The 25,150-nt window shown below is 35.6% G+C and overlaps 1 protein-coding gene across 1 annotated transcript in view; it reads right to left on the minus strand.

Moving 5' to 3' along the window:
* The window catches only part of LOC150097089 (myosin-14-like), a 1,147,103-nt gene that overhangs the window by 400,434 nt on the left and 721,519 nt on the right, over positions 1 to 25,150 (minus strand). The window contains exon 26 of the mRNA XM_090407039.1: positions 9,516 to 9,728. Coding sequence (XP_090263165.1) covers positions 9,516 to 9,728 — 213 coding nt within the window. The remainder of the gene's footprint in view (positions 1 to 9,515; positions 9,729 to 25,150) is intronic.

Here is a 25,150-nt window from a genome sequence, read left to right on the forward strand (position 1 = left end):
CTGCTTCTGCCTAGTATCTCCAGCTCTGGGCCTGGCTCCCACTGAAGAGACCTCAATAAAGGTCGAAACTAGTCTGGGTAGATGGCCAATCCCTTTAATGCATAACAGTATACATATCCACATAGGAAATGTGTTTTGCATTATGGGAGATACTGGGTTAGAAGTGCCTGGTAGCTTGCTCCACCTTTGCCACGAGTTGCCTTGGTGTTGCACTACTTACTGGATAAGATAGTACAACACTATATATTTAGTCCTGAAGATATTTTCAGGCGCAAACTTTGTTTGCTCTCACTGGGATAAAGGATTAAACTAAATTTATTATAGTCTAACCTAGTGATAAATAAATTTTCAACAAGGCCACAACATCTTCACAACTCTTTATGGTTCGTCCCAACTTTGCATCATCTGCAAACAACTGAATATCTCCATCCAAATCTTCGCCAATATCATTAATATACAAGTTAAATAGTAATGGCCCTAAAACAGATCCCTGAGGCACTCCACTAGTGACTTTCCTTTTCCTAGATATTGCACCCCCATACACAACTTGTTGATACCTATCAGATAGCCAGTCTCTAATCCAATGCACTAATCTAATATCCAACCCCATCTGCTCTAGTTTGACTGTCAACTTATCATGAGGTACTCTATCAAAAGCTTTTGCAAAATCCAAGTATATTACTGTGTATCCTTCTCCTCTGTCCAAGGAAGCAGTCACTTTATTGTAATAAGTAAGTAGATTACTAAAACACGACCTCCCTTTAGCAAATCCATGCTGTCCATCAAAGATTATACCATTGTTGTCAACCCAACTCTGGATCCTAGTTCTCACAAGCTTCTCCAACAACTTAACCACAACACCTGACACACAGATAGGCCTATAGTTTGATGCTTGAGTTCGATCACCTCCTTTATGAAGTGGCACAATCTTGCCCTCCTTCCACTCTTTAGGGACTTGACCAAGTGCAAGACTCATATTAAAAAAATATGTCAAGGCAGGTGTCAACACTCTGGCACATTCCTTCAGAATACGCGGTGATATATTATCAAGTCCCACAGCCTTATTTACATCTAGTTTACTCAACTCCCCAAACACCTCTTGCTCACTTACAGTCAGTCTCTCCTCCCCATCATCAACTGCTCTTAATCTCTCCATGAAGTCACATTCACAAGATTGAAAAATCTTTATGAACTGCTCATTAAGTATCTCCACCACACATTCTGCAACAGCTGTCTTTATACCATTTCCTCCAATCAATGTCATCCTTCCATAATCATTCTTTCTTTTGCTGGCCACATATCGAAAGAACTCCCTAGGATTCTTTTTAGCTTCATTAGCTAACTGCTGTTCATACCTCTCTTTAGCTACTCTCACCAACCAAGTCACTCTCCTTGCCTGGTCTTTGTAGAACTCATGAAATTGGTTACTTCCACTTCTCTTATGCTGCCTCCACAATGCCCTTTTACTCTGTATTGCATGTTTAATCTCTTTATTCATCCATCTCACACCTAACTTATTTAACCTTCTCACCCGTGGTATACATTTAGACATTGCATCCACTAAATATTTTTTGAAAATCCCCCAAGCTGCATTGATCTCTTTTCCAGCTAACTCCTCATTCCATGCTACACCTGCAAGCTGTCTCCTGAGCTCTTCATAATCACCCCCCTTGTAGTTCCACCTATACCCTTTTTTCACAGGGGTCCTTGCACTGCTGGCAACCACCCAAGTAATCACCTCATGGTCACTTTCACCAATTGGTGGATGATTTGATACCTCATTTATAATTACATCCTCCGATGAGATGATCAAATCCAAGACCCTTAATCCTCGTGTGCCCTCTGTTACACACTGTCTGAGGTAGTTATCCCTCAAAAACTCAAGAAACTCATTTTCTTTACTTCCAGTTGCTATCTCTTCATTCCAGTCTATATTGCCATAATTAAAATCACCCATAATGATCACCCTTTTCTTATTTGCTTGGCTTATTTGACTATACATTTCACTATCACCACCATCCACATTACCAGGTCTATAACAACATCCCACCAAGTATTTGATTCTATTCACCTCTATCTCACACCATACTGCCTCAAAACCACTGGCCCCATTCCCCTCTTGCATCTCTACCTTGTATGGACATAACTCTTTCTCTATCATCAATAGCACTCCCCCTCCCTTTTTACCCCTTCTATCCTCACGAAACACATCATACCTTTCCATCTCTATTCCTGTCAGGATGTCATCCTCATCTAACCATGTCTCACTTATTCCGACAATCTCTGGGTGCACAGACGCAATTAGTGCAACCATTTCATCCGCCTTGTTTCTTATACTTTTAGCATTGGTATACAAACACAACAACTCATTTCTGGATCTACAGCTAGTTCCACTGATACCACTCACTCGATTACTTGCAAAACATCTTAAAAAATATATTTTGTAAACAGGTTTTAGGTTATCAGACATCAGAACTTTTCTTCAAAGCAGTTTTCAATCTATATTAGATTTATTTATTTTCTAATATTATCTATTTAAGATATATTTTATTTATCAGGTAAGTAATTTTGTTTTAATTTATTAACTTATTTTATAATTAAATCTATCGTATTTAATTTTAGAGTATGACTAGTCGTGAGAGAGATTATTATGGAAGAAAATACCTAAGTGGGCATGAAAAACGAAAGCGAAAACAAGAAAAAGAAGCAGCTGTGGAACGTCAAAGAAATTCACTACAATCAGTTCTTCGGCTTCAACATTAATTAATAATGAGAGTTCTGAAATACTCAAAGGAAGCAGAGAACATGATGCATTTGGTCAAACAATGAGTATTGAAGATCCTAAAACTGAGACACCAGTGGAAGGTGAACTATTTACTAATGATGATCCAGCAACATGGCCCAAACTTTTGAACAACGCAACACTAACACAAATTGTACAATGTGGTCCACCATCTCCTCCGACTGAAAATGATTTTCCAAAAGATGACAAGAGGTGTTTTTCCACAGCTCACTATGTTAGGACAATTGCAAATGGAGAGAAGCAAAACAGAAGATGGCTTGTATATTCAAACTCTTCCAACTCTTTTTTTTGTTTTTGTTGCAATTATTTTCTTCTGATGATAATTTTTTATCTAATAATGGCTTTTCTGACTGGCGACATGCAAGTGAAAGATTAAAGTCGCACCAACGAAATCCAGTGCACATGAAATGCATGTATTCATGGATACAAATGGAATGTAATTTAAAAAATCACAAAACTTTTTTGTGATTTTTTAAATATTGTAAATATGATACGATCAGGCAAATCAAAATATCACCAAATTTGAAGCAGAACGGTTAAGAAATGTTTTAAGACGAATAGTAGCAGCAATTCTTTATTTATACAAACATAATTTGACTTTTAGAGGTAATTTTGATACTCTGCACAGAGTAAATGGTAATTTTTTTCGAATCATAGAATTAATTACAGAATTTGATCCACTTTTAAAAAATCATTTAATGCAATGTTCGGAAAAAAAAGTTATAGGTAAGAAACAAAATTCGTATCTATCACCCATTGTGCAAACTGAATTGTTCATACGGGAACCAAAATTCAACAAAATATTGTAAATATGATACGACAGGCAAAGTACTATTCAATAATTCTCGATTGTACTCCTGATGTTAGTCATCAGGAGCAAATTTCAGTAATTTTTGGATTTTTACATATATTTGAAGCAGATATTGAAATTCGTGAACACTTTTTGACGTTTTAAACAACTAATGACACTACTGGTAAAGGTATATCTGAAAATATAAAATCACTTTTGAATAAATTAAATCTTAAATTGTCAGATTGTAGATGGCAAGAGTATGATAATGGAGCAAATATGAAAGGAGTATATAAGGGAGTCCGTGCTTATATTTTAAATGAAAATGAAAAGGCATTTTATACTCCTTGCACCTGTCATAATTTAAATTTGATTTTAGGGGATGTCGCAAAATCATCAATTATAGCAATACATTTTTTTAATGTTATACAAAAAATATATACATTATCTGCTGTGTGAACTTCAGGTTGGAACATATTAAAGAAATTTGTTAAACAATTAACTCCAAAACCATTATGTGATACAAGATGGGAATGTAGAATAGAATCAGTTAGAGCTGTATGTCTTCAAATTCCAGAATTTTTAAATGCACTAAAAGAATTATTTAAAACTGCATCAGATAATACTATTAAAGTAGAAGTGGTTTCAATATATGAACAAATAGATTCATTTGAGTTTATACTAAGCCTTGTAATTTGGTATGAGCTTTTGTCAAAAGTTAATTTATTAAGTAAAGTATTACAGAATGCAAAAATTGCCATAGACGTAGCAACAAAACATACTAAAGAGTTAGTGCAGTACTTTGAAGAGCAGAGAATATTAGGATTTGATAGCTGTTTTAAGATTGCTAAAGAACTGTCAAATCTATTAAAAATTAAATGTAAGAAATTAAAGTTAAAGAAAGTCGAGTACATCGAAGAAAAGTATTTTTTGATTATGAAATACATGATGAATCACACATAGGTGATAACGAAGATAATTTTAGGATATATTTCTTTTTTGTAATTTTAGATACTGCTCTACAATCTGTCAAAAAAAGATTTGAATTGCATGAAATTCACCAAAAATCATTTGGATTTCTTTACGATATGAAATTAATAAGAAAAATGACAGAAAATGAATTAAAATTTTTAATTCATTTTAATTAAAATTAAAATGAATTAAAAATCAAACAACTGTATCAAAAATTAAATGCAGATATTGAAGAATCTGAATTTTACAATGAATTAATTATTTTTAGAAATATTATTCCTGAAGATGCACCCATTAATATTTTGATATTCATAATTGCAAATAATTTGTCACATATTTATCCAAATATTACCATGACATTTAAAATATTATTGACAGTCCAGTTACAGTCACATCAGCAGATAGGTCATTTTCCAAATTAAAATTAATAAAAACTTATTTGCGATCTTCTATGTCTCAAGAACGTTTGTCATCCCTGGCAATAATATCTATAGAGCATGAAATTGCAAAGAATTTGAATTTTGATAGCATTGTAAATGATTTTTATTGATAAGCGCATTACATTAAATAAAATTTAATATATTAAGATTTCTTTTAAATCTTATAAGTTGTTATACATATTTTTCATTCTTTATAGTAAAAATGGATTTTTTTTTTCATATTTTTATATTATTATTTATATTATTAAATAGAACAGGTGAATTCATTTAACTACCTAGGATGTATGATCACATATGAAAATGAAAAAGATATAAACGTAAAAATTGCAAAATATTTAAAAATAACAGGTGTAATTAACTCTATATTTAAACCAAACCTAGTTCAAAAACAAACCAGGTTAAAAGTATAACAATACATTAGCCATACCAGTCTTAATGTATGGAAGAGAAATCTGGACAATAAAACAAAAAGACAAACAAAGATTAACAACAGCAGAAATGAAGTTTATGAGAAAAACTGCAAAGTATACTCTATTTGACACAAAAGAAACGAAGATATTATGAAAGAATTAAACCAAGAACCAGTAATAGAAAAAATGAAAAAATATAAACATAAATGGATGGAACACGTTCAAAGAATGAAAACAGAAAGATTACCAAAATAAGCCTTAAAGTACAAGCCATTAGGAAAAAGAAAACCAGGACGTCCGCTTAAACGATTCAACGATGACTTCTAAGGCCGGAACAGGCCATGCTAGGCCTAAATCCTTGATACGTATGATGATGATGATTATGATTATTAAATAAATCATTTCTGACGTATTTATATGATAATGTGTACTTACATAATAAAATAATATATCATGTTCATACAAACACATTTATTTTTTAACAAATTTTTTCCCTTTACTTAAATTGATGCTAAAGAGCAAACTTGTTTATTTATGTGCATAAATATTTTTCATATTTGATTTAATTAACAAGATATTCTTCCATTTAAAATTTCGTGATTTCACATGTTGGTCATCAATTCATACGTCTTTCATTTCTTTCTGCCTTTCAGCATGAATCGACTATTCTTGGCACAAAGCCAAGCAAAGCTCATGAAAATGTGGGCATACTGTAACATGCTAAAGGGTATTTCCCCTAATATAAATTTGTATAACTACTTATAACTACATGCGCAACAATGAACACTTTATACGTGAACAATCGACGTTACACACACATACACATACACACACACACACAAATATTTATATGCGTGCTAAAAGGTATTTCCCCTAATATAAATTCGCTACTTATAACTACATGCGTGATATGGGCAGACACAAATTTAAGAAGATAAAATTTGATTTATGAGTTGTGCGGTGAAAAATATATGAAAAGATAAAGGGTTAATACAATTTGTAGATCACGTTATATCGAATCCGAATTGTATAAGTACCGCGATATACGAGGGTTACTTGCATATATATTTGCAAATTCCTTTTATCTATATTCTTCTAACTTCTATGCCCGAGATTTTACCAAAACTTATACCAATAAGTAAGTTATTGCTCCCCGTAATACCCCTAATATTTGTATTTATACTGCGCCTTTTGGGATATTTAGTTTAGGATATTACATACATAAACAAGGAGAAAGAACTCAAATATATCTGAAAGTGTAACTATTGCAGTCGTGACACTTAACTCGATTCTCAACTTAAATTTTTCGCGTGACTAAATACAATATTTTCAAGTGGTTACAACTGCACCGTTTATGTTGTCATGAATAGGGAGAAAGTCAATCTCGAATATATCTCTTAGTATTTAAATATTATTGCAGTCGTGACTCTTAATCTCTTTCCTCAACATTAAATTTCCCACGTGATTAGGTACGATGATTTTAAGCGGTGCATTGGATTAGCAACATCAGACAACTCTTTTATCATTGAAAAAAAGGTTTATTAAGTTTCTAAACATGGTACAATTCAAATACTAAACTAAAATACTTACAGACTAACATTAAATCATTACAAGCAATATGGCTATTTGTGATTATGCCGCCATACACATTAATTCATAAATTCACCTGATGTGAACAAATTAGATCAATTCACACTATCTGATTATTCATACTGAAGTAGATTAACAAATTATTCACTGCTAACACATACTTGTGACATTTCAATTATTTTATACATTACATTAGGCATTCAATTCTTAGGATACGTAATTACTTAATTCACACTGTTCCGTAATACCGTTATTTGCACTAACACACAATTATGTCATTTAAATATCTTGTGCAATATAATAGACATGCAAAAATACCTTAGGACTCTTAACTATTCACAAATCTTTAACACTAGTCAATCTACACATAACACATTCTATCATATACTGAAGTCCTAGTATAACTTCAACAATTCTGTATTGGAATCACGATACTTTTCACAGACAAATTTCTAGTTAACATAGGTTATGATTTACAGTACCTTTCTTGAGCTTTTCATATGGGCCTTTATTCTTTTCCAAACGAACCTTTGGTATATCTTCTCGTAACTCTGGAATACTTTAACACACATATATCTGCTCTACTATCAGCAACGAGGACATCGATCTCTTTACAGCTTTCTGCTTTGCATAGTTATCACTAGCGTCGAAACGAAGATCCCTCCTTTTCTAGGACTCTATGGCAATTTTTCCTTTGCTTCCTACTCGGGAAAACGGGAATCGAAATCCTGCTCACTTTCGTTTCCGTGTTGTGACGAGGAGATATCACCCCTGTCGCCACTCAGGAAAACCCCGTGAACTCCACAGGAACCGAAACCAAACTCCAAGGCCAAAAGCGACTATCCAAAAAAAGTAAGGGTTCCTCTCCAGGGGGTTACCAACCCTTTTATAGCTGCTCTCCTAACGGCACCTTTTCTTACTTCCTTTCTCCTCCTTCTACTTGTTTTTTAATCATCGACCAATTAGGGTGGCATTTTCTCGCCAAACGTCATTTGATCGGCAAGCCCGTTCTCAATGTTTCAATCCAGGGATCGGTCCTAAGCGATAGCTTTGCTTTTCTTGTGCTAGCCTGACTTAATCCCCTTTCAAACTTTCTCTATGAATTCTACTTAATAACTTAATCTCTCACATAACGTATTTTATGACTCACCCATTTCTACTTATTTACTTAACTCTCTCATTTTTAATCGTATTACAATATTAATCTATACTTTCCTTTGTTAGCTACTTATTTAGTTAGAATTCCTTATTTTAAGTCATATTACAATATTAATACATTCCTTCCTTTATCAGCTACTTTAACAACAGCCCTTACGTTTTATACATATTACTGGATGCAAGAAATTTGCCATTAAATAATTCACTTTTTTATGCAGGGGTTTTAATTTATGATATTTATTCTCCATGTTACACCATGATAGTTGAGAATACTATATTCCTAAGATATCAGGTGTAACAGTACCTCCCGTGATGAGTCTTTTGACTCCATGGAGGCCTGAATAATAATAATAATAATAATTTTTTTATTTTAAATATCAGTATCTTCATTATTGTTATACACTTTGCTGACTGTTTTGTTACATGATCTGCATCCTTTGATTATAAGAATTACGTGTAGATGCGTGAGGAGAATTAATCCCACCTACTTCGAAGCTTGGGTTAGCTTTTATGAAGACAGTGGAATTTAGCCTTCACTATTTGTGTTGTTACTGTTTATGTATGGGATGTAGGCATTGGTTGCTGGTGATGTGTGATGTGTATATTAGTGTTAATGATATATTAACTTCGTTGGTATATTTTCCAGAGTTCGTGTTTTAATGTTCTGTAGTTATCTATGTGTTTTAAATTTCTTGGTAGGTTGTTGAGTTGCTTTCATATCTGATGTGATCTCACAAAAGAACCGCATGAGTTGTTGAAGGGTACAGGGATAGAGAGTCGTTGTAGGTAATAATAATAATAATAGTATACATTTTACTTATTCTTCATACACTTGTACAATAAAGTTATGCTTAATAAACTGTGTGTTTTGTACTTAATTAGTTGTTCTTATTCCAAAAACTATCATTCTATGAAGTAACAATACCAGTAAATAATTTTTTAGTTTTTTTTCTCGCATTCAGCTGAGAATATTTTTGTCAGCTAAATGTGTTTAAACTCAAGGTTAAACCCACTGCATTCAGCTTTTGACTTCTGAGAGCTTGGAAAATAGCACTACACTGATACTAAGTTATGCAGGGTAGTAGTGATCAAAAGAATGAGAAATAGATTTTACGAGGTGGGTAGATGCATGCATGAGAGGAGGGAGAAAGAATTAAAGATGGATAGAAAGAGAGAGGCAGAGATTGAATAATTTTAAGGTGTGATATGAACTACTTTGCTGGACTTGCAACTCATGCAAAGAATCATTTGAATAAATAGAGATCCTTCTGATGTTCAGGATGATAATAATAAGTATCATAGTTCATTCATATTAATACTCAATTTCAGAGGGATTATATATTTATTCTTACCTTTTTTGCAATTTCCAGTTCTTCTCGGATGGCTTCCAATGCTTGATTGTGTTTGTGGCGAAAATCAACTAGCTGTGTTTGGTGATTAGATATTTCCTCCTCTAAATTTTTTTTCACTGATAACAGCTCTTCTTCCATTTTCTTACATAAATCTTGTTGAGTAACAGTTAGCCCTAGAGAGTTCATTAATTCTGTATTCAAAGCTTCTAATTCCTGTGAAGAAACATAATCAAACAAAAAAAACATTATATATATATATGTGTGTGTGTGTGTGTGTGTACAAACACAGAGAGAGAGTATTTATATGCTCAACTTATAAAATATATAATCTGAAAATTATAAACAACAAACTTTCTTTAAAATGCAAATAGTTTCTTGTTTATACTTTTATAATGTTTATAATACAGTTATAAAACATAATGCATAAAATTGGGAAATGAAAGTATGGCTTTTCCTTGTTAACAATAAAATCAGTAAATACAGGAAAGACAGCAATGTTGCACTTCATTAGAAATGCTTAAGGGTATGTGCTGTGAACTTTCCATGTAAAAATATCTCACTTCACTTTCCATTACCTTCAATAATATTCAGACTTCAAGTCAATATTAAATTTCTCTTCTTTGGCTGACTTACAATTCTAGCCTTCCTGGCATAAATACAGTGCATACAGAATTTCCTCAGCCTCCTAAAAGCTTAATATTCTCTTCTGTTAAAGACACCAGTTCTCTTCTCAACTGTTTATATCTATAAGCATTTCCTAAATTCCATATTTTCCTAACCTTCGAATACGGTTCTCACATTTTGGTGTGCTGTATCAAAAACATCCTAAATGTGCTTCATAATATGCAGAAGAGGAGGACAATCCACTTATCAGATCACTGCTCTTTCGCAAGCGAACCTGAATCACTTTCAAATTTATCTTTCAGATATTTCAGCCTTATGCCTTTTCTATTAAGCATTTGTTGAGGTGGGCTTGACAGGATATTTCGTGGGGTGTTGCTACAAGCCAAAGAGCACAGAGGGTGGGGAGCAGGGGATATTTAGGCAGTTGAGTTTGGCAAGTGCAAGAAGAATGATTGTTATGGGAGATTTTAACTACAGCAGTATAAATTGGGGAGAAGAAGATGCATGTAGCAATAAGGGAATGGAATTTCTAGAATTCTTGAGGGCAAATGTCTTAGGCAACATGTAATAGAGGGAACAAGAGGTTCAAGAATTTTGGATTTGGTCATAGCTTCGGAAGAGTTGATAATAACTGCGATGACATCTCTTCCACCAGTTGGAGAGAGTGACCATATGGTTTTGACTTGGAAGATGAATAGACATGCAGGAGTGTCAAAGAGACAGAACGTATGTGGAATTATAAGGCAGGTGATTATAATAGTCTTAGACATCAACTTGGAGAAGTTTCATGGAGGGAGGAATTGGAAGGTCGGGATATCATTAGTGCTTGGGAAATTGTGAAGGAATATTTGTTAGCAGCAATAGTAAGCTGCGAGTGAAGAAGAGAACACAATTTGGTGTAAAGTGGATGAGAAACAATATCAAATTGTTTCTCATCCACAGGAACTGCAAGTGAAAAAGAGGTTATAGAAGAGATGAAAGGAGAGGAGTGGAGAGCAGATGCATGAAGAATATAAGAGTCAGGCCAGGAGAGTGACTGTGTGGTGGGGAGGGTAGAACTGGAGTATGAGAAGAGATTGGCACTAAGATCCAAAGAAAATCCTAATAAATGTTTTAGCTATGTGGCCAGTAGAAGGAGAAATGATTGTGGAATAATGACATTGTGAGACAAAAATGGGAATAGAGTGACTGATGCAGAGGACATAGTGGAGTTGTTTGATGAACACTTTATTGGAGTATTTCATCCTGGAGAAGTAGGTTTTAATACTAGAGGGATAGGGCAGGTTCAAGGTTTAGAGGTGCAAGAGGAGAGCATGTTCCAAATACTCTGGATGTCAGTAAAGCTGTGGGACTGGATGGTATTTCACGATGGGTTTTGAGAGAATGTGCTAAAGAACTGACAGTTCCGTTGACCAGGCCTTTTCAATGAAAGTCTGGCTATGGAAAAGGTACCCAAGGAATGGAAGGAAGGAAGGAAGGAAGGTAAGACAGCACCATTGCATAAGGGCGGTAGCAGACTAGAAGTATCTAATTATAGACCAGCTTATGTTTGATCAGGTTGTTAAGATCGTGGAGAATTTAGTGAGGGACCATATACAGCATTAGGTAGATGAGGGTAATGTTATCTGCGAGAGCCAACATGGATTTGTTAAGGGTGCTCCTGCTTTAGTAATACAATTGCCTTTATAATAAAGTGACAAGAGCAGTTGATGAGGGAAAGGAATATACTCAGTCAATGTCTTATACTCAATAACAACTCTGCATGCAAAAAATCTACTCCTCACTCCCTTCTTCACCACATCTCTACACAACTTCCACGGATGGACTCTCGTTCTTCCCATCTTAACATCTACTCTTTTTATAATTTTTTCTGTATTAATCTGATAGAATCCCTCAACTAACTTGAAGGTCTATATCATATCTTCTCTTTTCCTTCTATCAACAAATCTATGTAATCCACATCTCTTAAATGCTCTTTATAACCAAAGTCCTGATATAACTTTCATTATTTGTCTTTGGACACTTCCTAGTGCTTCCACATCACAATGAAAACTAGGTGACCAAATCTGAGCACAATAGTCCATATCTGGTTTGGCCAATTCCTTATATAGGTGCACCACCACCACCACCTCCCTATCCCCTACATGTCAATGTACTTTTTGTTATAGTAGCAATACGATGTGCAGTCTTTGCAACATGTGTGACATGCCTTTGGAACTTCAGTTCACTGTCAATAATCACTCCAAGATCCCGAATCTCATCCACATCCTGAAGTATACAGCTACACAAATACAGTACATAGCCTATATCTCTGTATACCAAAGTGTAACAACTTGCATTTCTTAATATAAAAACTGTAGCCCCACTCTCACCTGTCTAAGTGAAAAGTCTATTCAAATCTTTCTGTCGAGAATTAACATCAGGACTACTCCTGATAATTCTACCTAACTTTGCATCATTGGCAAACATTTGAAGATCCCAAGTCAATCAACATGAAATATCATTAACAAACAAATTAAACAGCAGAGGCATAAGATCAAAACTCTGAGACATGCCACCTTCCTTTTCTGAATCAATCACAGCTCCATCACACAAAACTTGTTGGTATCATTCAGAGAGCCAATCTCTGATCCATCTAACAAATACACTATCTATTCCTATCCTCTGCAGCTTGTACACTAACAGTCTTTGCAACACTTGCAATATACTCTCTAAACTTCAGTTTGCTCTCAACGATCACTCCCAAATCTCTAATCACATTCACTTCCTTCCTGGATTACAGCACCATTAATATAGTACACAATATTATATTTCAGCACTCCAAAAACCTTGCACTTATTAAAACTTATGACACATTTATTAAAACTACAAACCCATTCCTTTGTCCAAGTCAAAAGTCTATTCAACATCAACAGTGCTACTTACAATTCTCCCAAACTTTGTATCATCAGCAAACAAATGAACTTCCCATTTCAATCCACATGATCTATTATTTACGAACAAGTTAAAGCACAGGGGTCAAAGAACAGAAGCATGAGTCACACACCACTGGTTACATTCCCTTCTTGAGACACTGTTCCATCATACACAGCCTCATGGTATATTTCATAGAACCAATCTCCAATACATCTAACCAATATACTATCTACTGTATATACTTCTACTATATACTATCATCTGCAGCTTGTACAGAATCTAACCATGTGGAAGTCTATCAAATGCTTTTCAAAAACCAATGATATCACTGGTTCTCCCTTACCCACTCATCAACTTGTCATAAAATGCAAGCAAATTCCTAAAACAAAATTTATACTTTACAGATCCATGCTGGCCATCATAAATAATACTATATCCATCAATTCAATCTTGTAGTCTATTCCAAACTAATCTTGCCAACATCTTGACTACAACTACAATTATACAGATTGGTCTATAATTGAAAACTTCTGTCCTGGAACCATGATTGTGGAGTGGTACTATTTTTCATTCTTTCCACTCTTTAGGAACTTTACCCACTGCAAGACATTAAATAAACAGGTCAAGTGCATAGCTAACTGTTGTTAGCTATGCACTTTCCTTAGGAATAAATGCCGATATGTCATCCATTTCTACAACTTTTTTAACATGTATCCCAATCAACACCTGATACACCTCTGATTCTTTCACTCCAATTCTCCTAATACTTGTCCCCCTTTATATATAATGTGCATGGCATTGTTTCCACAAGTATGGTATATGCTGATAGTGTTCATTCAATAATTCTGCTGTATTCTTTGCAACGATCACTTTGCTGCCATGATTATCCACTGGTGTCAACCTGCCATAATTATTCTTTCTCTTGCTTGCCATATTAAATGGATTGCAGAGGTTGGTTGATAGGCGGAGAAGGGGGGGGGAATATGATAGAAACATTTAAATTACTGAAAGGTTTTTATAGGATTGATGCAGGGGAAATGTTTCAGCTGTGTGATAGTGATGGAAGAACAAGATGTCATCCTTGAAAATTAAAGAAGAGTGTGGTTAACAAGGGTGTCAGAACAAGGTTTTTTGCCTGAAGGGTGGTGAATGAGGGAAATTCATTACCTGACTTAGTTGTGAGCTCTTCGTCTGTAAATGAATTCAAGAAGAGATATGACAGATATTGTTTTGCTAGTTTGGGCCTTCTGTGATGAGTGTACTGTCTCCCTGGAGATACCCGTAATAATAATAGAATTAAAAAAAAAAAAAATCAGCTTAACACCTTTTTATTCCCATATACGGGAGTAGACAAGGCCATTTAGCCCTATCTAACTTTTGGAGACTGAGTGGGCAGTTCAATCTCCACTGGTACCCAATCAGAGATAGATGGCCCAAGACTATCACTAATTAAATATATAAAAATAATAATAATAATAGTAATAATAATAATAATAATATAGCAGAAAAATTCCCTTGGTCTGACCAACCAATCTCCTAATCATATTGCACCTTTTCTTTCTTGATCAAGTTCATCACCTTCCTAGCCTGCACTTTATACTCATCATGGATCTGATCACCACCAACTGTCTTACCTCCTCCACAGCATTTCATTTTCCAACACAGCATTATTGATTTCACTATTCATGAATTTCACTCCTACCCAACTTACTCCCTTAATCATTGGTATGCATTTATACATTGCTTGTGTCAGATACTACTTTATTCCATGCACAGTAAACATCTTTTCTGTACAGCTCATCTACCTAATATGCTGATGTTAGTTGACTATAAAGCTTTCTATAATGACCCACTTTATACTTCCACATATATCAGTTTTGGCAGCAACCTTTTCTTTGTTTCACCACTCCCAAACAAATACCTCATGATCATTCTCACCAAATGACAGCAGTGGCAATATCTCATTAAAACTACATGTTATTATTTTTATTAAGATAATAATAATAATAATAATAATAATAATAATGATAATATTATTATTATCTTAAGATCCCTTGGAGTCACTGACTCATCTATGAGGTCTCTTTGTCATACACACAGCTCATCATAACATGCTTTATATACATTCAAATTCTCTGCAGACACAACACTCTCAGGCAAGGCATTCCAATCATTCACAACTCTCTAACCAAAAATCCTGCTTCTTACTCCCTAGCTCAAATCCTCCTCACACAGCTTCCAAAGATGACCTCTTGTTCTTCCCCAATCTCCCATTGTTCTTTTATTTAATGAAAAACCTCTTCAACATTGATCCTATAGCATCCCCCTTACCAACTTGTATCCCTCTATCATATCATCCCTGTAACACCTGTATCTTTGAGGTGATTCTACCAGCACCATGATTCTCTATTCTAACTGCTATACTACACCCCTCTCTCTCTTTGGTCTTACCATTCCTGTTTCTCCTGATCCTGACTCTTATTGCCATTCATACCAGTTTCATCCTCACTTTATACATTCCATCACCCTGTGCTGCAACAAGGTTGACTATGTCTTCAACCTTATATCCATCATCCTCCTGTCATACAACCAGTTTAGCTGCACTATCCTGCTTCACTAGTACCCTGGCAGCAGTGTACTAGTGAATATAGATCATTTGATATATTTACCTCTTGATTCTGAGCCTTCTCAGCAAACAATAGCCTTTCTAAATTTCCAACACCAAACCCATTCAAATCCATTTGCTGTCTGAAACTCTTCTCTGTAGGAGCTTTATGAATTTCTATTGGAAATGAATTCAGTACACCCTAGAATTAGATTTACACTTGAAGAAAAATAAAAGTGCCTCTCATTTCTGGATATCTTCATCTTATGGCAGTCTTCATTTCTCTTTATTCAGAAAACCAACTCATATTAGAAAATACATGAATGCAACATAGCATCATCACTCTTGTCAGAAATATGCTGCTATTAAAACTCTAGTAAACAACTTTCCTTTATCAGTGCTATATTCATCTCCAATAAATACAACACTAAAATCATCAACAAAATATTTAATAAATATGGCTTTCGTTCATATCCTCCTCTAAAGGAGGTTTCTAGAATTTCCATTCCATATGTGAAGAGAGTGTCCAAAAGAACCATGAGACTTCTTTGTCAAATCAACCTTCGAATTTCTTTCCATCCATTTTGTAAATTAAATTCCATCCTAAAATCTACAAAAAATAAATATCTACCACTTTCTTATTCTGAAGGTTATAGAATTCTGTGCTCATGTGGCCTTTGTTATGAGCAGATTAGGATATAATCTTGAAGAACATCAAGATTATATCCTACTTCATGATTCTGTAGGTCTAGTTTAGCCTTTATCCACTAAGCATACAATTTGCTGGAATAAACCTAAAATTTTACACAAAAGTTATGCGTTACTCGAAGGACTATACAAAGAAAGTTGTGAAGCCCATCTGCATCTTACTCTTAGACCAAACTTCAAAACAGAAATGCTCTTAAACTTTTCCAATTTTGGAAACTCATCCTAACTAATATTCCTCATTCCAGTATCTGATGGTTTATTTTTTATTTTTTAATTTATTTCTTTGAATTTTACTAGTAGTAGATGGAATTATACTCATGCAATTAATATCTGACATTGTCATATGCAATCAGATTTCAAGTGTTACTCTAAATGTTTATCTCTTTTCATATGTATGCATTGATAAGGACTGCGAGATATAGCCATAAATTCTGTTTAAGTATTAAACAAAATATTATTGCATAAGTGATAATAATCTGTAAAGAAACTTATCATTCTTATACAGTTTAATACATAGATATATAGATGAGTGTTTCAGTATGCAGTGAAGTGGAGAATGTAGATAGCATGTGTGGACAAATGAGCACAATGAATGAATAAGGATTAATTATTAAGAGGACTTGAACTATGGGGACATAGACTAAAAACAAGAAATGTTCAATTGTATGATATAGGGAAAAAGGGAAACCTGTATGGTATGGAAGTTGAAAGCAAATTATTATTATTATTCCGAGCGACATCAAGATAGTCATGCTCTCATCGAGGGAGAACCTATATCACTCAAAACACGTTGTACCTTATTTTGAATTTTCACAATATCTGCACTCACAGCTTCCAAAAGTAAGCCATCCCAATCATGTACAACTATGAGAAAAAAACACTCTTTTTTTTGGTATCATATATATGACCCTTCCAGGAGTTTGTAGGTCATTATCATATTACTCCCTCTCTCTACTGCTTGATAGCATCTATAGTCCACAAATCAATCAATCAATCACTACTCATAATTCACATTCCTCAGTAGTGATATCATCGTTAACACTCTCCTTTGCACTTTCTCCACTGTATCTGCATCACCTTCGAAACCAAGAGAGATCTGTGAAAAATAGTCCAGATGAATCAGTCTTGTAAAAAGACAAAATGATTTCCTTATTATTACATGTTAATTTCAGCATTGCAGTTTTCCTCTGAGTGGGATTCACAATCTTTGTTATATGACCCTTGAATTTCAACTTCATATGTACTAAAACTCCAAGTTCTGTGATCAGTTTTTTCTAGCATAATCGACCAACCTTTGCTGGCAAAGGTTGGTCGACTGGTAGAGCCTCTGCTACTAATGGTTCATGCAAAAAGTTAAGAAAGTTTGAATGCAGTTAGTAGTTGGAAGGGGTTATATCATCATTAGATGCTGTTGACACACTCTACCTTTATGAGTCTTTGGACTCCCTGGAGGTGTCACATAATAATCTCCCCTGTATAATATGTCATTCTATCTCATTACACCAAGGTGAATAACTTCACATTTACTAACATGGAACTGACAGCCCTTTGCACATGCTCACAATTCAATCCTATTCAAATCATTCTGCAAGTGCTGCATGTCAGTTGTATTCCTAATTACCCTGCCTATCTTTGCATTATCATCATCAGCAGCAAACAGCTGTATGTCACTTGTCAAATCTTTTCCAATGTTGTTAGTTTAAAGAGTGAATCATAACAGACCAAGGGATGAACCCTATAGTACACCATTGGTCACCTTAACTCTTCTAGACTTACATCCTCCATACAACACCTTTTGATATCAGTCAGTCAGATATCGAATTATCCAAACTAAGAGTTTATAATCCAATTCCCATATCCTCCAACTTATGCAACAGTTTTCTATGCTGAATCTTAAAAGCATTAGCAAAGTCCAAAGGTATCACAGTGTACCCATTCCTCTTGTCCAACTCCACCATCACATTATTATAAAACATGACCTTCCCTCAGTAAACACATACTGTTCATTGCAAAGTACATGGAAGTTTTTTCAGTTGGCTATGCTACCAATGCATAGCCAACTGAAATGGTTGAATCCTTTATCCACGTATAAAGGATTCAACCATTGCCCCTGAAGTACTTTCAACACTGGGGAAACTCGTGGCAAAGGTGGTATAACTTCTCATCACTTGCCTTAGTATCCCATAATGCAAAGCACATCTCCTTGCGGACATGTATAATGCTATGCATTAAGGGAAGGGTCACTACCCAGACCGGTTTCAACCTTTATTGAGGTCTCATCAGTGGGAGCCAGACCCAGAGATGGTGATACTAAGTCCTTATAGTCCTTATAAGGACTGGCTTAAGTGAAAGTAATGGAGAAGTCATATTTCCATATACCAGTTGCCAAAAGGTGTGTCACACCTTATTATTAAAATTCTCTAGATTAGAGATAAGTTGATGGAAGTTTTTTCACTTGTTGGTTTAATCCTTTAGCCAAGTGTAAGCAAACAAAGTTTGTGCCTGAAGTATTTTCAGGACTGGGGCAACTCGTGGCAAAGGTGGTATAACTTCTCATCACTTGCTTAGTATCCTATAATGCAAAGCACATCTCCTTGCAGACATGTATAATGCTATATGGAAATATGGCTTCTCCATTACTTCCACCTTAGTATCACCACCTCTGGGTCTGGCACCCACTGATGAGACCTCAATAAAGGTCAAAACTGATCTAGGTAGTGACCCTTCCCTTAATGCATGTCTGCAAGGAGATGTGCTTTGCATATGGGATACTAAGGCAAGTGATGAGATATACTACTTTTGCCATGAGTTGCCCCAGTCCTGAAAATACTTCAGGTGCAAACTTTGTTTGCTTACACTTGGATAAAGGATTAAACCAAATATATAATTGATTGCAAAGTATAGATTCTCTGTTAATTCATTTCTGTGTGCTGTTACCAACATTTCCAAAATCTTCATCACCACTCCAGTGCTACTGATAGGTCTATAGTTAGATACATCAGTCACTTGCAAGACGAAGTTCTAAAGAGTTCTTTCGATATGCAGCAAGTAAAAAAGAGATTGACCATGAATGGATGAGTCTAAGATTGGTCAGAGGGGAGTAACAGAAACAAATGAAATAGTTGAATTGCACAGTGATCATTTTGCAAGTGTACATCCTTATGAAGAGTGAGATGCTAGTGTGATGAATTAGATGCATGTGTGATATTACAGAACCTGAAAGTAAACACAAATGTGAAAGGGAATCGGTATCTCTTTTTTGATCAAGTTGTTTAATTTCAGCCTTAGTTTTTGGAAGCTACCAAGGGACTGAAAAGAACAAGATATTTCCACAGTACATAAGAGGCTCCAAGACAGAAGTTGAAACTTATAGGCAAATCAGAATCTCACGAGCCATGGTTAGGAAATTGGAAAAATAAGTATAAGACAGAATTCAGGACTGGGTAGGCAAAACTATGATACTTTTATAGGAAGCAAGATGGGTTGTAAAGATTAGGTCTTGCCTTAGTAATTTACATGCTTTTTTATAAAGTGACAATCGATTTGGAAAAAGGAAATGGCTACTCACTGATACGGCTGGACTCTGCAAAGGCATCTGACACGATTCCACATGGAATATCTGTTACATAAATTGGAAAAACTGGAGTTGATTATGAAGCTGGTAATTTGGAGAGGGTGGTTGATGGACAGATAGTGGAAAGAGTGGTGTATGGGGGAGATGAGTCTGGGAGAAAACAGTTGACTAGTAGAGAATCACAGGGCTCAGTGTTTAGTCTTTTTCTGCTTAATTTGTATATCAGTGATATAGGAAATGATTTAAGGGAAATATTCAGTTGTTTGCTGATGATGCAAAGCTAGAAAGACAATAGTCAATGAAGATGCTGTAGAGCTCCTGCTGCATGATTTAAATAGACTGCAATATGAGTAAAGGCAAATTTTTGCCAGTTTAACTTTGTAAAGTGTAAGGTAATGTACTCAGGGATGAAGTGACAGTTAATCAAGGCAGTCATTCTGCATTATCTTCATTAAATATCACTCTTCCTAGCTTTGCATCATCAGCAAACAACTGAAAATCTATCCTCAAATCATTTCCTACATCAGTGATGCAAAAATTATATGGCAGAAAATCAAGTACTGAGCCCTCCAGTACACCAATAATCACCTGCCTTTTCCTGGACAAAACTCCTCCATAAATCACTCTTTGATATCTATCGATCAACCACCCTTTAATCCAAATTACCAGCATTATAAACAACACCATTTGTTCCATTTATGCAACAGAAATTCCATGTGGAATCCTGTAAAATTCTTTTTGAAAGTTCATCAGTATATCTGAGGGTTCACAGCCTGATATACCATCTAATCCCATAGCAGTGTTGGAGTTCTTTGCATGGAGAGTGGTTGATGAGTGGAATTCATTGCCTGAGTGTGTTGTGAATATAGACCCAATGAATCAATTTAAGGCATAGTTGGATGAGCAATAGTGTGCATCTCTCACGATGAGTCTTTGACTCCATGGAGGTAAGATGTTAATAATAATAAACCATATTGTCACCTTTAAACCTATTGCAAAAATAGGGACTTATTCCACTCCTCTAAAGAACACCTTCTCCTCTGGCCCACCCTGGAATGTGCCATATTCAATGCACCTGTAACCTGCCTTATTATCATTATTAACACTATGTCTCCAATGAGTCAAAAGACCCATTTGTGGTGCACACTGCAATACACAATTCCCATGAAACCGTGCTTTAAACTCATTCAATGTATCCACATTCACCAAAATGTTGCACCATGCATTCCACTCAAAAACCCTCTCCATGCAAAGCTTCTGTTCCTTATGCTACGGCTAATACCCTCTTTATACAGCTTCTATGGATATCCCATTGTTCTATCCCTCTTCTCCCATTCTATGAAAAATTTCTTCTACATTCACCCAGAAGCAACCCTTTACCAACTTAAATGTTACAATCATATCTCCTTTTTTCTTCCAATTTCTCAAGGCTTTGCAAGTTACATTCCCTCAATCTGTCTTCATATCTCACATACCAAACACTACTTTACCACCTTAGTCAGTCTTCACTGGACCTATTACAATATGTATCCTCATCACCATGAAAACTATGGGACCAAATCTGCACAATAATTCATAAACTTGGGCTTTATTAAGGCCTTATACAATAGAATCTGACCTTCTTTCTTTCTGCATGTTAAGGTTCTCCACATCATTGCCATAATCTGATGTGATGTTTCAAATTTCCCCATCAAGTCTACATTTTACATCCTATTGTTTCCAGCCAACTTTCAGAACCTTACACTTTGCAACACTGAACTGACAGATCGATACTGTTGTTCATCATACAATCTATTCAAGTCTTTCTGTAAAGACACAACATATGCTTCATTCCTCAGCATTTTCTACAGTTTTGCGTCATCCACAAATAGTCTTATATCACCAGTTAAACCTATTCCAATATCATTAATATACAGATTAAATAATAATGGTGCCTCCTGCATACACAATTAGCTGATACTATCCGATAACCATTCAGCTATGCAACGCAATAGTCTATCATCCAATCCCATTGGCTTTAGCTTAGTTACCAACTTGTTGTATGGCAATCAATCAAAAGCCTTTTCAAAATCTAAGTATATGCATCTCCATGTCCAGTTCATTCCTCACCTAGTTACACTAAATAAGCAAGTTAGTAAAATACGACTTCCTTTAACAAACCCATGCTGACAAGCCAAAGATACCAATGTCATCAACCCACTTTTGTATCTTAGCTCTCATTAACCTCTCCAATACCGTAACTACAACTCCAGATATACAGATCAGCCTATAATTTGTAGCCCTAACCTTATCAATACCATTGTGAAGTAGAACAATTTTACCTTTCTTTCAATCCTCTGGGATTTGTGCTGTTGATGCTGTTGAAAGGCTCTTGTTAAACAGGTAGGCCAAGGCTGATGCTAATTCCTGGAACATTCCCTTAAGACATGTTGTGATGCATCATCAAGTCCTATTGCCTTCTTAACATATAGCTTCCTTTACTCTTCATATATCTCTTATTTGCTCACCATTAAGTCTTCTCTCATTTTAAAGTATTCTCTACACTTGAGCTTCTGATTTCACACTGAAACACACTGATGAACTGCTCACTAAATACCTTGACTACAGTCTCTTCAGCAGTTACCAACTTTGCATTTTTGCTCATTAACATCGTCCTTCCATAACCATTCTTCATTTTACTTGGCACATATTGAAAAAATGGTGTGTGTGTGTGGGGGGGGGTTTCTTGGATGATTTGGTAATTTTTGTTCATACTGCACATGAGGCATCTCTGCTGCATTCTATGCTTGAAATTTTAGATTTTAGTTTCCCCATCCCAACATACTTCTCAGAAAACAACGGTCTCTCTAAATGCCTGTGTCCTGCATTAAATCCATCATCTGTATACAGCTCTTTTTTATTCTCAAATGTATCCCATGTGTCCACTTATTCTAGACCTCTCTTCCTACTACACATTCTTGCTATCATCTCATTCATTATCGCTGTTCTTCTCTACTCCACATTATACCAGCACAACAGGCATGCTATCAGTCCTCAGGACTGATAGCATGCCTGTTGCTATCAGTCCACTTTCAGGGCACAATTCATCTCTTATTATGAGTAACATTCCACCACCACATTTACCTTCCTACATCTAACACTATACTCTGTACACCCCTGAATCATCAAATCCCCATATATGATAATCTGAACAGATTCATTCATCCTTTTCTACTTCCAATCTCTCTCTCACTCTCATTTCTCTCTGACTTTCCTTCCTTCTTCTGATCTCTCTATTCCTTGCTTCCACACATTCTCAACTTTTTCTAGCATGAGAGAGTGTGAAAACTCTCTTTAATTTGAGAGAGTTTATCAGCAGTTCTATTTCTCTCTCCACACGTCCTACTTTCAATTGATTCATAAACACAATCGTGGTCACCAGACAACCATCTCCTTCTGCCACACTGCCCAAGGTCAAATCCATATATACATCGCCCAATCTCTCTCAACTTAGTCCTCACTAGAATAATGAAGAGAACCATCAACAGCCAACTTCTGTGTTATCGTGAAAGTGTTCAGCTAATAAACAACTGCCTGTAAGGATCTGGCAATGCTATTCAACATGGGATGTGTTCAACTATGTCACACACCTGTGGATAAGAACCACAGAAAAGTTTGACAAATCCCAAGTGGTTGCACTAGAAATCTCCAAGGGTTTTTTGGAGTCTAGATCTGGGTCTGGCACAAGGGCCTATTAAGTAAGCTTCCATCAGTCATGGGACAGACTAAAGTAGTAAGCTTCAGTCTATCCAGTGACTTCTGCAACTGGATTGCCAGATTTCTCACTGGACGCATGTCGCATGCAACAGTTCCTGTCTTCTAACTATGCAATTAATGCTGGGGTCCTAAAAGGTTCTGTCTTCTCACCCACCCTATTTCTTCTATACATCAATTACCTGCTCTGGTTGACCACTAATCCAATACAGTTTTGCTGATGACAGTACACTGCATTCTTCCTTTTCACTTGACAAACCTTGTACTAAACAAATCACCACAACTCGCAGAGCAACAACATCTGCATGCCTAAATTATGATCTACACACCATTCTTCAATGGGGATCAGATAACCTTGTTAATTTCAATGCAAAACACAGTTCTACCTTATTTTCCACAAAAAAGAACCATATCATTACAGCCTTACCTTTTACAACAACCAAATCTTTAGGCAAGATGAGATCTCTCTCTCTCTCTCTCTTGGAATTACCTAGACATCAATACTCTCTCTTGGCATAAACACGTTATTTCCACCAGTGCCTCTGCAGCATCCAAAAAATTAGAATTTCTCTTTCATTAAATGCATTACTTTATCCCTGAACAGCTATTAACCCTGCATAAATCACAAATCTGCCTATCCATCAAGTACTGCTCACACATCTGGGGAGGTACCCCTAAGAGCTCCCTAAAAATACTTGATGCAATACAGAAAAGAGCAGTCAGACTGATTAATGACTCATCACTTATCAGTTTACTCCAACCACTGTTGCACAGGTGCCTACTGTATTGCATCTTCTACAAATATTTCCAAGGTAAATGTTCATCAGAACTATCCTCAATAATTCCTCCTCTCATTGAAACATCCGACACAACATCCCTTTACATTCAAACTCCATACTCACTGAACAAGTTTCTCTTCCTTCTCCTTCATTCCTGCTACTGCACTGTGGAAGAGCCTTCCCTCTCACGTATTTCCCAAGGAATACAATGCACAGGCCTTAAAATCCAATGTGTCTACAAATATTTCCAAGGTAAATGTTCATCAGAACTATCCTCAATAATTCCTCCTCTCATTGAAACATCCGACACAACATCCCTTTACATTCAAACTCCATACTCACTGAACAAGTTTCTCTTCCTTCTCCTTCATTCCTGCTACTGCACTGTGGAAGAGCCTTCCCTCTCACGTATTTCCCAAGGAATACAATGCACAGGCCTTAAAATCCAATGTGAACAAGTTCCTCATTTCCCAATTACCTTCTCATATCCAATACTAATGTACTATAGGTTGACCAACCAACCTCTCGTGTATGGGCCCAACATAAAAAACTTTCACATTCTCTTCACCCCTCCAACACTCTACTGGTATCCACAAATTGGCATTCACCCATTACTGAAGCTTATCTTTGCTGCTGATAAATCCCAATGTTGAAATGCTTTGATATTCTGAAGATA

This window comes from Typopeltis vanoorti, chromosome 17, assembly GCF_054136105.1.
Source record: "Typopeltis vanoorti isolate ZY-2024b chromosome 17, IOZ_Tvanoo_1.0, whole genome shotgun sequence".
Lineage (NCBI taxonomy): Eukaryota > Metazoa > Arthropoda > Arachnida > Uropygi > Thelyphonidae > Typopeltis > Typopeltis vanoorti.